Source organism: Nylanderia fulva, unplaced genomic scaffold (assembly GCF_048542155.1).
Source record: "Nylanderia fulva isolate GAGA-0341 unplaced genomic scaffold, ASM4854215v1 Scaffold3, whole genome shotgun sequence".
Classification (NCBI taxonomy): domain Eukaryota; kingdom Metazoa; phylum Arthropoda; class Insecta; order Hymenoptera; family Formicidae; genus Nylanderia; species Nylanderia fulva.
Window position 1 is genome coordinate 1,143,701 of NW_028190368.1, and position 13,250 is coordinate 1,156,950.

The window sequence follows — 13,250 nt, forward strand, 5'->3', positions numbered from 1 at the left end:
TTAAATAATTTTATTTAATAAAAACAAAATTTGTATGTAAAATATAATCACAAATGATAACAATTTTGACTTGAATTAGAACAATTCAAAGCTTCATATAATATCGCATTTTCTAAATAAATTAATATTTATTAATATTAGTTAATTTGATGATTTATAGTTGAGATTACTCGCTCTACCACATATATTTTCATTTCAGTATTAAATGATTATATAAAAATAGATATGTATAAAAATATAAATATAAAATCATATTCGGTATTTTTATAAAATACTTACACTTTAACAAAAATACACAAATGATCTTTACTAAAATATACTCAAAGCGGAAATATCCCATTAATGGCGGACGACCAATCCGCATCCTGCAGCATCCCTTATTAGAGGATCCCTCCCCCTTAAGGCGGCATTCTCACGTGTCCGATAATTTTGTTTCGAGTCGATCGGCGATTAGCTGCAGTCGAATAGGGAATTTTTCGAACATAATGAGCGGCCAATCGCTTCGCGACGAAGCCACGTGACGCGTCACGTGACATCTGTCAGAAACGTCAAGTGAAATGTCACCCTAAAAGCGCGCGCTCGCGCTCCTTGACATCGTCGAGCAAAACACGATAAGATGATGGATGAGGAAGAAAATATATAATGTAAGCATGTACTCGCACGATTGATTTGCGCTTTAAATATATTGTCCGTTCTGTCACGCGAATCTGTACGTACTTGGATGTCATTTTGTATCTTCCACGCGCGAACGTTATTACATGGTAACGTAATATTGCTCCGTTTTCTCAAAGTGATCTCTCCAATTAAGTTTTTTTTTTTTCATTTTGATTTTCTCATCGAACGAATCTTTCTTATTTTGCACGTATTTGAGGTTATGATTGTGAGATCTCGTCGAGTATTAAATTGCGATGTATTTTTTCAGGTACATATCCGACCACAAAAATCTGTGTAATTACTCGTCGATAATATTTTGGGTGGATATAAGATTCGAAAAGCGAGTGACACACTAAAGTATATAATTATGACATCGGCGATTGAAATTTTGGCGAAGCAGGCGATGAAAACGTTCGGCGAGAGCCGGCTCTGTCAGAAGAGCCTAGACAAACTGTGGAGTCTGATGAACAAAATCACTGCCGAGGATGTGAGACTCGATAAAAACATTCTCGATTATGTCAGCAGACAACCGGCGCCTATGTGCGTGATGGATGTATTTGAAAACAAGGATATAACAATCGCGATTTTCATACTGAAACACGGAGTCATGATGCCTATGCATGATCATCCTGGAATGCATGGCTTGTTAAAGGTAAAATACATTTCAACGATGCACAATGACACATTGTAAATAAACGTGTTGTATACAATACTTGATATATGTTCATAAATTATAATAATATATGTATCACTTACGTAACAGGTAATCAGTGGTGCAGTGGAATTAAACAGCTATAGTTTGAGGACGAAGAGTGATCATGTAATTAAGTTGAATGAGGAGATTGCAGCAGTCAAGCATCGTTCAATGTCTCTTCACAGTAATTCGCCCGCTTGTATTCTCACACCATCAGAGAAAAATCTGCATGAAATCTCATGTATAGAGGGCCCCGCAGCTTTCTTAGATATACTCAGTCCGCCGTACGATGTCGACGAGTTCGGTAAAGGACCAAGACCGTGTACATTTTTCAAGGTTGTTAATTTTAATTTGTGTACAGAATCAGCAGATGTTGAAGAGGTACAGTTGTCCATCATAGAAAGTCCTCCAGACTTTTATTCTTCTTCTCTAAAATATATTGGACCTTCATTGAAAGATTATTATAACAAATAATTTTCTTCATTTTCCATTTAAAAAATTTTGCATTTGTCAATAATTTACAGTGTATATAAGAAAGTATATATAAATGCATCAAAGACTTAAATTTTGTTGATGTATGATAATCGATATCATACAGTAATATCGGTGAGCTTGTCGGGACCAAACAATGTCCTTATTGTAAACTTTCTCTGTAGTCCTGACTTTTTTATTCCGATATCACATATTCAGATTGAAAATATCATTGTGTATTCTTGTGTGACGTGTTTTTTTTTTTGCTCGAATGTCACATTAGAGTAGATAAATGTGAATATGTACATACATAGTGACAAGAGCAAATAAAAAGATTAAGCATTCATCAACTTGAATAACAACAAATAGATAAGTTTATGGATAACAGAGTTTAGTATATGGACATTCAATTATATCATTAAAATAATTGCTTCTATTGTGGCTAAGATAAAAATTTTAATCCAAGCATAGATAATTTAACAATCGTCTATATACATACATATATTTAGCTGTTATTTATTTTCTTAATACGCAGCATTATACATAAACATTTTTCATATACTTTAACAAAAAGTATACTTTTTAAAAGTTGACTTTTTAAATATTTTAAATACTTTTTTATATCTTTGGGTTTTGAATTTTCAAACATTGATCATTGATGAACAAAAGTAAATTGTAAATTAAGTTTCTATTCATAAATTTAGAAAAAGATGATATCTCTCATTTTGACAACATACAAATACAAAGAAAAGTCACAAAAAAAACCGAGTGTTATAACGTTAAATATGTAGAACATATAAAGCAATATTATGATTTAAATATTAATAAATTATTTGTATATTAGAAATATCATAAATAATTAGTTATAAACAGAATGTGTATATGTGGGTTATCTTCAATACAATGTTGTTTTTAAGATTTAAAAGGGCAGTTTCATGAGTGGAAAAAATATTTATATTATACCTTTCTAGATATCCCTTATTTTGAAAAACTAAGGTACTTAAAATATATATAGCATTATCTTATGTTAAGTATTTGCTAGAAAAATTGTACTTAATTAGTTGAACATCTATCTTTGCACATTATAGGAAAATCTATTCAATAAATGTATTTATACAACATGTAAAAAAATTACATTCCTTTAAAAACTTATTTTCCTAGAAATTCTACAATTTAGTTGTGTTTAATAATATTCAATGCTAACTATATTGATTTATTTACTTGTAATATTTACATCTAGTTTATTCAGATTTTCAATTAAACAGTCAAAAAATTAATTAACATTTCTTGTAATCTTATTTACAAAGTAAACTTGTAAGTATTCAATTATTGGACTATCTCCATACTATTTGGTTATCTTTATTTATTTTGCAAGAATACAATTTATATATTAAGTTATTAGGAAATCAAATATATTATATAATGTACTTCACATTATTTTCCAAACAAAAGATTCTCTTACATACGGATATCTCTTATGTACAAGTATATAAATATAATATATTATATATATATATATATTATAGTTATATTATATTAATATATTATATTGTATATTGTAATACTTGTATAAGGGAATTTTTATCTGAAAAATAATGTAAAATAAAATAATAAAATACACTCTTTCACATGGAAGTATATTATAAAATGTTCATTACTTGAAATTCTTTTTTCTTTTTATATCAATGAGTTAATTAGAATTAGAACATTCAAACAATCTTTATGTGATTATTGAATATATATACACATACTTGAATATTTGCGATTTTGAATATCACGATTCATCTTAATAGCACCATTACAAAATAAAATATATAAAGGAACAAATTTTGTTAAAGATGTAATACTGTAAAGCTGTAAATACTGTAAAAATAAAATACTTTAAAGATGTAACACTGTAAGCACTGTAAGCAGATATTTATAATTTTTTTATATTTGCTACAAGTTATTTCATAATAGCATTTACATGTGAGAAATTAGATTACAAAATATAGCCTATAAATCTTACTTCTAATAATGTAGACTTATATATAGATATATATATATATATATATTTATATATATGTACGTGTAAATATATATGTATATGTAGATATATAATATAAATAATATATATGTATGTGTAAATATATACATATATTATTTATATGTGTTGTGTATATATGTATGAATGTGTGTTGCAAGCATATACATATATATACACAAGTCTAGAGTAAAGTCACAGTAAAGAGTTATAAATAACAAATATTTGTCATAGCAATTTGTCAATTAATTCTTTTCCCGTGATAGTACTTGCTTCTTGTACACTTTATGATAATATGAAAAATCCAATAATAATCTCTCTAAGAGATTAATTAAAGCTAGATGATTCTCTAATACGCGGGCAAAGAAAGAATCGTATAATTATTTCAATTTTCATATATCATAGAAGGAAGATTGCAGAAAGTATTATCGGTTTAATAATTATTAAAAAGTATTTCCCCCCTTTAAATGTTGATTTAAAGGAGATGTCATTTGTATTCAACATCCTTCACCTTTTTAGAAAATATAATCCTAAACTAACCACTGTGAGACACTGCTCATATACAATTCTTATTTTTATATAATCATATATATATATATACACACAACTCTGTCTCCGTTATTTCACACCTGTATTATGATCATATATATGACACTGAAGAGAGATGTCAAATTTTTTTATACTCAAATGCTGCTAGAAAGTTAAGCTGCTTTACATTTGAAAAATTATATGCATTATTAATTAATTGGCATTTGAATATTCGTTGAGAATTTACTTAACTTCGATCACTTTCGGGGTCTTGCCGTCTATATAATGCTACATTGTTCTCCGTATAATCCATTACACGACGTTGACATTGTCTCTTGTATTGTTGTTGCTTGTGGTAAATCTTGAATGCACCTTTTATCGTTATAAAGGCTACACCGCCCTATAAATATAAAAAAATGTGAAATTATATACTATTATACACACACGTTTACAGTACTATTTATAGAAGTTGATAGATTATAATGTAGTAATTTAAACACAAGGTACTATAAGAAATAATAATGACATGATAGTAATTTTAATGACATGAGATTATTATATCTATGTCATTCGCAAAAATTTTCTTCTTTTATTATTTTCGCAATATTGTAATTGTAACAATACATACCAACAATGTTCTTTGAAAGTTAGAGTTTATGCTTTCGAAGAATAATCTTCCACATAAACTGGCGATAGTTGGCAATAAAAGCGCACCACAAAGAACACGCGTTGCGGACACTGGATCGTTCATTGGTGGTATATCTTCAGATTGCATACTTGTATCCTCATCGGAATAACTGTAACAGTCATACATTTTTGATAATTTAAAATTATTCTTTTATAATTTTTATTTTGAACTTTACTGAATACTTTGTTTTCTTTTCGCTGTTTTTTATGTTGTATATATTCATGACATATACTATTTAAAATACACTAAATATTTGAAAAAGCTATTCTATTCTAAAATTGAAATTAAATTTTACTCCTTTTTACTATAAAGTATAAATTGTATCGAGAATAACATCATTAATACGAACCTACTTGGTAGAAAATGCCTTAAAATAGGAACCTTGGATGCATGACGTCTTAAAAAACTAAGAGCTTGATCTTCCCATCGAAGCATTTTTCCCAGAACTAACATAATTGGGATAGTTGGTAAGCCAACTAGTAAAACTAAAGGATCGGCCTGCTCCATCATGATAAGGCCGTCCTTGTGACCGACCACTTGCATAACAGTAACTGCACCATAAGTCACAGCTGTCCAATATATGGATCCGACTACTATACCAGCAGCAATGAAAGGACATACTCGGAAGATAACAGCATCAATCGTGTCAAGTACTACCACTAATGGACCTGCAATTGATTTGCACGTACCATACACTACATGCACAAAGGATATAAATGAGATGCTTATGTTTCTAAATTATATGATTATGGCTACATTCCCTTTGGACGCTTTCAGTGCTATACGCATCTTATGTCTTCGTTTGATATTCGATATGCAACAAAGACAAAAGATGCTTATAGCGCTGAAAATGTCAAAGGGAACGCAGCCTATGCTATTGATTAGTATGTACTCACCCATGTTTGGATAAACTATAATATATTCTGTGTTGCATTGCGGGCAGGCCACAGCATGCCCAGCATGACCCTTCTGCTTCTCATCGACCCATCTCTGTATGCAACCCTGATGAACCCACTTTGTAGTACCTCTGCAATGACATGGTTTAACCCACGCTGCAGTTGCATCATCTTCATCGGTTGCAAAGCATACCCAACAGTATCGCTTGCTAGATAAAGAGATTACTGTTAATATGAAACAATTATACAGTAATAAACAATTTGTTATAAATTTAAAGAATAAAAAACTGAAAAATATGATATAAAAATATATTTTCCAGTCATGTCAAACTATCAAATCAGGATCATAAATGGAGCATATTACTTTACGCTATTATTACTTGACTATTTCAGATAAACTTACTCTTCTTCCGGAGTTAATGATGGCACGCTAGATGTGATTTGATTCGGAGAGGATGCTCCATCAGTGATGTCGACGGACAGTTCTTGATCTGTTGTTGTATCATCATATGCATTCTGAGAACTTTCATCCTCCAATGATGCCATTCGTGCTACTTGAGGATCAGATACTTCTGCTATAAAAAGAAAAAATAAAAAGTTAAAGTTACTTTAACTAAACTCTAGTTAACTTACTCGATAACTAACTTATCAAATAATACTTGTACTTTATTAATAATTAGATACAACTAATAATTTTTTCTTGTCTAACACATGAAAATGGAGATTAAGAACAATAAATATAGTCGAAAAGTTGTGTACGGACAATTCTATCCCAGTAAATGGAGCGATCAAGTTAATCAACAAGTTTAATCAAAGCAACTCTAAGTGTCTCCAAGTTGCAAATCTCATAGAATATTGCTTTGGCTATATATTACCATTACTGGGCTCGCTTAGTTGTCTATCGGCTCTCAGATTTGTACTAAGTCTCCTTAGAGCTTCCTCTATACTTGGAAGACGTCTGATGTTCGCTCTGGTTATACCTGATTCTATTCGCACTATTCTTCCACGACTGTCGAGTCCATATGAGATATGCGGCATATCGTCCGACATCGTGATTCAGCAAAGCATTCACAAGCTCATCACCATCTTAAAAATACATTAAAATATTATTTATACATTTATATATTATTAATACATTTTAATCATTAAATCATTATATTTTTTTCATAGACTTCTCGAAAGTAAAAAATTATATAGAAATTTTAAATAAATTTGCATTTTAATATATTTTTTTTCCAAGGAGAAAGTTAATCAGATTGACTTCCAATAATTATTCATACATTCTTCATATCTGTACACTATAAAATTATACACAGCCGCGTTTTAATTCTGAAAATTATAAACCAGCCAAGGATTTTCGTGTCGCGCACAAACTACGTTTTAACACTTTATCACGCAAAAACGATTAATCTTACGAAAGTTTTCGCGCATGCTGTGCATAAATCACGAATGTCCATTATGCAACGTTTAATTTTACGGACGGTTTCGATTTCTTCATCAATAATTATTCACCGCGACAGGTCTTTCTCTAATCTTGACGCTTTATGTAACGCAATTAACAAATGCGATCTAAACGAACGAAATATATATACTTATATAAAGCGAGTGATTAATACGAAGGGAAAAACACACATCGGGGACTTTTCACCTTGATAATAAAGTGATCGTAGTGATCTGTCGAGCGCGATGGTCTCTCGTTGGACGAGCAAAAAAAATTAAGTGAATGCACAATAAAAAACGTTTAAATTATCGGGACACGTCGAGCCTACGAGCATAAAATTGTCAGTATTATTTTGCGAGTGTCCCCAAATTCGGTCGAGATATGACAGTGCAAAAAATCGTGGCGCTTCAAAGAGTGCAAAGAAAAAGAAGAAAGGAAAAGAAAAAAAATGCTCTCCCGTAAACGTTTGTATACATTTCGTCGAACGACAACGCGACTGGAATATTGAAGTAATTTTGTCAATGAGTGTTTATATATATATATATATATATATGTATATATGTGTATATATACCGCACACATGCCTCACTCGATATTTTCAGCTAACACTATTGCAAGATTTTTTTATTCATCCTTGTATCCTCGTTTCTTCTATTTATGTGGATATGAAGCAGGAGATTTCGACTTTATAGGCAAGATGAATTTATCCTTGATAAAGGATCGGCAAGAGTGACGGGCGAATTCCGAATGTAAAGTCACTAGATATACGGTGACTTTCTATTAATTACGGATTCGCATAAAGGCGAAAACGCAAAATGCACAAAGGAATTAACCAATCAGAATTCTCCGTTTCGTTGACTTCTAATTACGAAAATAATAATCGGTAAAAGCTGCGAATGTCAAGTATGTTCCAAATTCGCACCGATTTTCATTCAAGTTATTTTTTATTATTCACGAGCTCACTTTGGTGAATTAATATTATTTTCAATAAATTTTTCGACATCCAATAGAAAAGCTGGCTTTTTAGTGACTTTAGCTAGCAATATTTTAGAGTCTAAAACGTAAGATTTTTTTCGAACATCGTAAGATTAATAAGTTTTTAATTAAAACAAATCGATCGAAATAATAATGCGCCATCAATGCGTCAGCTGTCACCTTCGCACCGCATTCCATTCCCCCCACTCCTCCCCTCTCTTGTTCTATCCCCACTCCTTCTCCCTCCCCATCTGCGCGCGCAGCGCATTCCACGCTACTGCGTCGTGCCGAAAATGTCGCGTCAATCGTCTCGATCGATATTTCGCGTACACGACTATCTAGAAAATTTGTAAATCATGGTGAAGTCACTAGATGAAGAAGAAGATGTACATCTAGTGATTTTAGTGTGGGCAACATTTTGTCGACGATGCCGTGTTTTTGTCGAAGGTTATGTCACTAAATTTCACCCACGTGAGAATATAATATTAATATTCGATATATATAATAATGTACTGTATATTTTTTATTTAAATTATTAATGACGATACAAGACATTAAGCCAGTCTGATTTTTGCGCATGATAAAGTTGGCGTAATCTGTCATTGCAGAACTGTCCTCGTATAAAATGGTTAAGGCTAAGAAGAAGAAGAACCTGTCCGATTTCGCGCAGCAGAAGCGGGCTCAAAAGGATGTAAAACAATTAAATCCGTTTGAAGTGCAGATTAATCGGGACAAGCAGAATGTCCTGGGTCGAAGGAAGAATAATGATCGCGGTCTTCCAGGAGTATCGAGGGCGAAAGCCATCAACAAGCGCAAGCAAACTCTTCTTCAAGAGTACAAGTTAAAGAACAAAGACAACGTCTTCCTGGACAAACGCATAGGCGAGAGGGATTCCACCATGAGCGTGGATGACAAGGCGATGGCGAGATTTACCATGGAACGCATGAAGATGCATAAGAAGAAGAGCATCTTTAACTTGAACGACGACGAGGTGTTGACCCATAGGGGTCAGACCCTCGAGGAGATCGAGAAGTTCGATGATCCTAAGAGCGACGACGATTTCAGCGATGATGAAAACACTAGCGGGAAGCTGGATAGACACTTTGTGGAGGAAGCTCACTTTGGCGGAGGAGTTTTGTCGAAACCAGACTCTGCTTTATCCAGAAAGGATTTGATTGATCAGCTGATTGCGGAATCGAAGAAACGAAAGGCGGAGAAGCAGAAGATACGCGAGCAAACGATAGATCTGACAGAGAAACTTGATTCTGAATGGAAGGATCTCCTGCCTATTATGTCTGCTTCCAAGAAGTTGATGGAAGATGCTACAGAGACGAAAGATGCGAAAGCTGATGCTTATGATATTGCCGTGAGACAATTGATCTTTGAAGCTAGGGGTAATCCGACAGAAAAATTAAAATCCGAGGAAGAAATTGTTCAAGAAGAGAAGGAAAGATTGGAAGCACTTGAGGCTGACCGAGTGGCAAGAATGAAAGGATTTGTATCGGATACTAATAATCAATTTAAGCATAAATCTGCTGATGATCTTGATGATGGTTTTATGCTAGAAACTGTTGTTGATGATAATGATGATAATAATGATGATAAGAATTCAGTGGATAATGATGATGATAATTCAGGGGATAATGATGCTAATGACAGCAATGAAGAGGATAGTGACAATAACGAAGCTAATGACGATGATATTAATGATGAACAGACAAGTATTAAATCAGAGAGCATTGCAGAAAAAAAAATAAACACAAGGAAAGATAATAGTGAGGATCAGGAAAGCATATGTTCAGAATCGTCTAAAGTTGAAATTGAATCTGAAATAGATGTAGATAACAAAAATTTAAAAATTGGAAATGAATTAGATGAGGAAGAATCTGAAGATAGCTTATTAGATTTAAAAGTATCTGATTCATCTAGCGAAGATGAAGAAAATAAAACTATTAAAAAACATGTAAAATTTGCTGATAATCTGACCAAAGGTAAAACACATATGAATCAATTGGACAGTCCCAAATCAATATTGAAACAGAACAATAGCAGTACAGATGTACAAAATTTATCTGATAAAGATAGAAAAAAGGAGATAAGAAATGATCTTTTGAAACGAAAAGAAATCATGGAGAAGGCGCGAAAAGAATTGCCTTACACATATAATGCACCAGAGAGCTTTGAAGAATTAGAAAAATTATTAAAGCATCATAATGCAGATTATCAATCAGTTATTGTAGATCGTATTATAAAATGTAATCATTGGACATTAAATGGTAAAAACAAAGAGAAAATGTTAAATCTATTTGCATATTTGTTACAACATATAAATAATTGCGCTTCTGCAATGAAGAATGCCGATGATCTAGTTAAATGCTTTCAAATCTTTGACAGGTAAAAATAATTTATATTTATAATTTATATTCTTACTAATTTTAAGTATATGTTACATTGCTTATTTATAACTTTTATTCTAGATTGTGCCCTTACCTTTATGATCTAGCACATTTAAGTCCAGAAAATACCAAAACTTATGTAAAAGAAGTGCTTGAGGAGAAGTATGAAAAATTTGCAAAAAATAAAAAAAGATATCCTGGTGTGGATACGGTAAGAGATTATATACAAAATGTCTTTAACTAATTCTATTTTCTTTTATTTATAAATATATATTATGTAAATGTATAGTTATATGAATTTTCATACTTTTAAATAATTCAAAAATAAAAAAAATATTTAATATCTAAAAAGATGCGTAGATTTTAGTTTTCAAATAGAATGAATTAAAAAGTTAACAATCTATGATGTACCATTATATATTTGTGTAATATTTATAGTTAAAAAATCCTATAGCTTACACAAAATGTTTTTATCATGTTACATTATATATTTTTTTACACAGACACTTTTTACTCTTCCTATATGCACACATACTCATATAATGTGTTTTTGTTGGTTTCAGCTTATATTGTTTAAATTAGTGTCTTTGCTGTTTCCGACATCGGACTTCAGACATCCTATTGTGACTCCTTGTTTAGTATTTATGTCAGAAATACTACTGAGAGCTCATATTAAAAAATATCGAAGTGATATTTCAAAAGGTCTTTTTATAAGCACACTTATTTTAGAGGTAAATACAGTTAATTTGTTTTACACTTATTATTACAATGTATAATTGAAGAGATATATCATTGTAAATATTTTTGAAATTTACAGTATACAGTATTAAGCAAACGATTTGCACCCTCGGTGATCAATTTTTTACGAGGGATTATATACACAGCGACAGAGTCGACAGAAAAAGTGAAGATTATACCACCATTTAAAGCAGTCTGTAAAGTTCTAGTGATCGATAACATTGAAATCACAATTGATCCAAATGGCGCAAATATGTTTGCGAGTGATTTAGTCTATGATGAATTAGATGATGAATTTAGAATAAAAGCTTTATTGACTGCAATAAATCTAGTTATAGAATTTAAAAATCAGCTTCAAGAATTAGAAGCGGCATATTCAATATTTGAGCCTATCTATAAATTATTAAAGATAAATAAATTCAAGAAATATCCACAAAACGTAAGAAGCCACATAAAACAACTACGGAAGGATCTCAAACTTTTACAAAGCAAGAAATTGAATTATATCGTATTCGAGAAGAAAAGGCCGAAACCTTTAAGGACATACGAACCAAAAATAATGACAGTGTAATTATTTTATACATCTTTCTTTTATTTAATTTATTAATTTTACAATTTTTGAATTTATTAAAAAATATAGCTTTTTTTATCATATATATTTTTAGATTAATATATATATATATATATATATATATATATATAATTAAAGATTTATTATATTTATTTATAATATTATACACGCGATATTTATTAAAATATGTTATTACAGATATGATGGAAAGCACCATAGACCGATGTCAAAAGAAAAAGCAGAAAGAGAGAAATTGTTACACAAGTACAAGAGAGAATTTAAAGGCGCTGTTCGCGAGATAAGGAGAGATCGAGAATTTTTATCTAAAGTACAAATTGCGCAACAGATTATGAGCGATGCTGAACGCAAACGCAAAGTAAACGAAATTTTCAGCGAGGCTGCGACGCAGCAACATGAATTTAAAAAGATGAAAAAGAAAAAATAAAATGAGAAAATGTATGTACGAAAACACAAAAGATTAAAGTTTTTATATACACATTTTTTACACGTGTATATATGTACTATATTGAGCGATGTAATGCAATAAATATTATGTACATAAACAACGTAATATGAATACATAAAAAGACAATTTTTAATTAATTTTGAATTTATATTTATATGATGTTTGTCACTATAAATTGGATGAATTTCCATAATTTTAATAGTAGCATCTAAAAAAATTTGTTTATATAAAGCACAAACTTTTCTCTCTCATATTTATTCATTATATATAATTTTAACTTCTTTTTATATTTTTTTATAGCTTTATTTTATTTTTATATCTATATTTTTATTATATTTTATTATATAATAAGAATAGAACAGTTTCTATATCAACAATATTATCAGCATTATATGATATATAAAAAAGGAGAGATATAAGAGTATGATTTTTTTATTATTAAAGAGAAAAGGAGAGAGGAAAAGATAAAATCCTTCCTTTTGTTTTGTTTCTCAAATCTCGAGCTTTAAGTACATTCAATTTATCCTATTAATTTCTTTTACAATTCTCTTCAAATTTTCGATTTCCACAGAACATAACATCTTGTAATACATAAAACAAATTCAGTTAGAAAATAAATAAGTAACGTTTATATTTGTATGACAAATTGCAAATTTTGTATCTGAAAATAATCATATTATTATTGCACTAACTAAATAAACAAAACAAA

The 13,250-nt window shown here is 30.6% G+C and overlaps 3 protein-coding genes across 14 annotated transcripts; 2 read left to right on the forward strand and 1 right to left on the reverse strand.

Moving 5' to 3' along the window:
- The first annotated feature begins 558 nt into the window (after window positions 1-558).
- Window positions 559-2,851, forward strand: LOC114934408 (2-aminoethanethiol dioxygenase). 2 transcript variants are annotated; one of them, XM_029307415.2, is made up of 3 exons: window positions 559-644; window positions 923-1,306; window positions 1,418-2,851. In XM_029307415.2, exons 2-3 carry the CDS (start codon window positions 1,022-1,024, stop codon window positions 1,820-1,822), a joined length of 690 nt encoding a protein of 229 aa, XP_029163248.1. In that variant the 5' UTR covers window positions 559-644; window positions 923-1,021; the 3' UTR covers window positions 1,823-2,851. The 2 variants fall into 2 exon arrangements, with proteins under 2 accessions (XP_029163248.1, XP_029163900.1); XM_029308067.2 differs by lacking the exon at window positions 559-644 and adding an exon at window positions 651-761.
- An 870-nt stretch (window positions 2,852-3,721) lies between these two features.
- Window positions 3,722-8,222, reverse strand: LOC114942260 (E3 ubiquitin-protein ligase MARCHF5). Of its 8 annotated transcripts, none has more exons than XM_085484173.1 (7): window positions 7,969-8,222; window positions 6,935-7,040; window positions 6,358-6,529; window positions 5,955-6,163; window positions 5,408-5,753; window positions 4,999-5,167; window positions 3,722-4,770 (listed from the first exon to the last, which is right to left on the reverse strand). In XM_085484173.1, exons 2-7 carry the CDS (start codon window positions 7,002-7,004, stop codon window positions 4,618-4,620), a joined length of 1,119 nt encoding a protein of 372 aa, XP_085340299.1. In that variant the 5' UTR covers window positions 7,005-7,040; window positions 7,969-8,222; the 3' UTR covers window positions 3,722-4,617. The 8 variants fall into 8 exon arrangements, with proteins under 8 accessions (XP_085340299.1, XP_085340298.1, XP_085340293.1 ...); XM_085484172.1 differs by having other exon boundaries at window positions 6,830-7,040; window positions 7,985-8,217; XM_085484167.1 differs by having other exon boundaries at window positions 6,830-7,040; window positions 7,980-8,216.
- A 535-nt stretch (window positions 8,223-8,757) lies between these two features.
- On the forward strand, window positions 8,758-12,678 carry l(3)07882 (Nucleolar protein 14 homolog l(3)07882). 4 transcript variants are annotated; one of them, XM_085484163.1, is made up of 6 exons: window positions 8,758-8,841; window positions 8,979-10,764; window positions 10,848-10,977; window positions 11,330-11,497; window positions 11,584-12,071; window positions 12,274-12,678. In XM_085484163.1, the coding sequence occupies exons 2-6, from the start codon at window positions 8,996-8,998 to the stop codon at window positions 12,518-12,520; spliced, it is 2,802 nt and encodes a 933-aa protein (XP_085340289.1). In that variant the 5' UTR covers window positions 8,758-8,841; window positions 8,979-8,995; the 3' UTR covers window positions 12,521-12,678. The 4 variants fall into 4 exon arrangements, with proteins under 4 accessions (XP_085340289.1, XP_085340291.1, XP_085340290.1 ...); XM_085484165.1 differs by having other exon boundaries at window positions 8,774-8,879; window positions 8,957-10,764; XM_085484164.1 differs by having other exon boundaries at window positions 8,774-8,879.
- The last annotated feature ends 572 nt before the right edge of the window (window positions 12,679-13,250 follow it).

What these genes read in the sequence shown, in the direction of transcription:
- LOC114934408 (XM_029307415.2), top strand. Translation starts at nt 1,022, where the DNA reads ATGACATCGGCGATTGAAATTTTGGCGAAGCAGGCGATGAAAACGTTC. An exon ending in GAATGCATGGCTTGTTAAAG is followed by an intron (nt 1,307 to 1,417) that starts GTAAAATACATT and finishes CTTACGTAACAG; the next exon opens with GTAATCAGTGGTGCAGTGGA.
- LOC114942260 (XM_085484172.1), bottom strand. Translation starts at nt 7,004, where the DNA reads ATGTCGGACGATATGCCGCATATCTCATATGGACTCGACAGTCGTGGA. An exon ending in ACTAAGCGAGCCCAGTAATG is followed by an intron (nt 6,530 to 6,829) that starts GTAATATATAGC and finishes TTCTTTTTATAG; the next exon opens with CAGAAGTATCTGATCCTCAA. An exon ending in TATAGTTTATCCAAACATGG is followed by an intron (nt 5,754 to 5,954) that starts GTGAGTACATAC and finishes TTGTGCATGTAG; the next exon opens with TGTATGGTACGTGCAAATCA.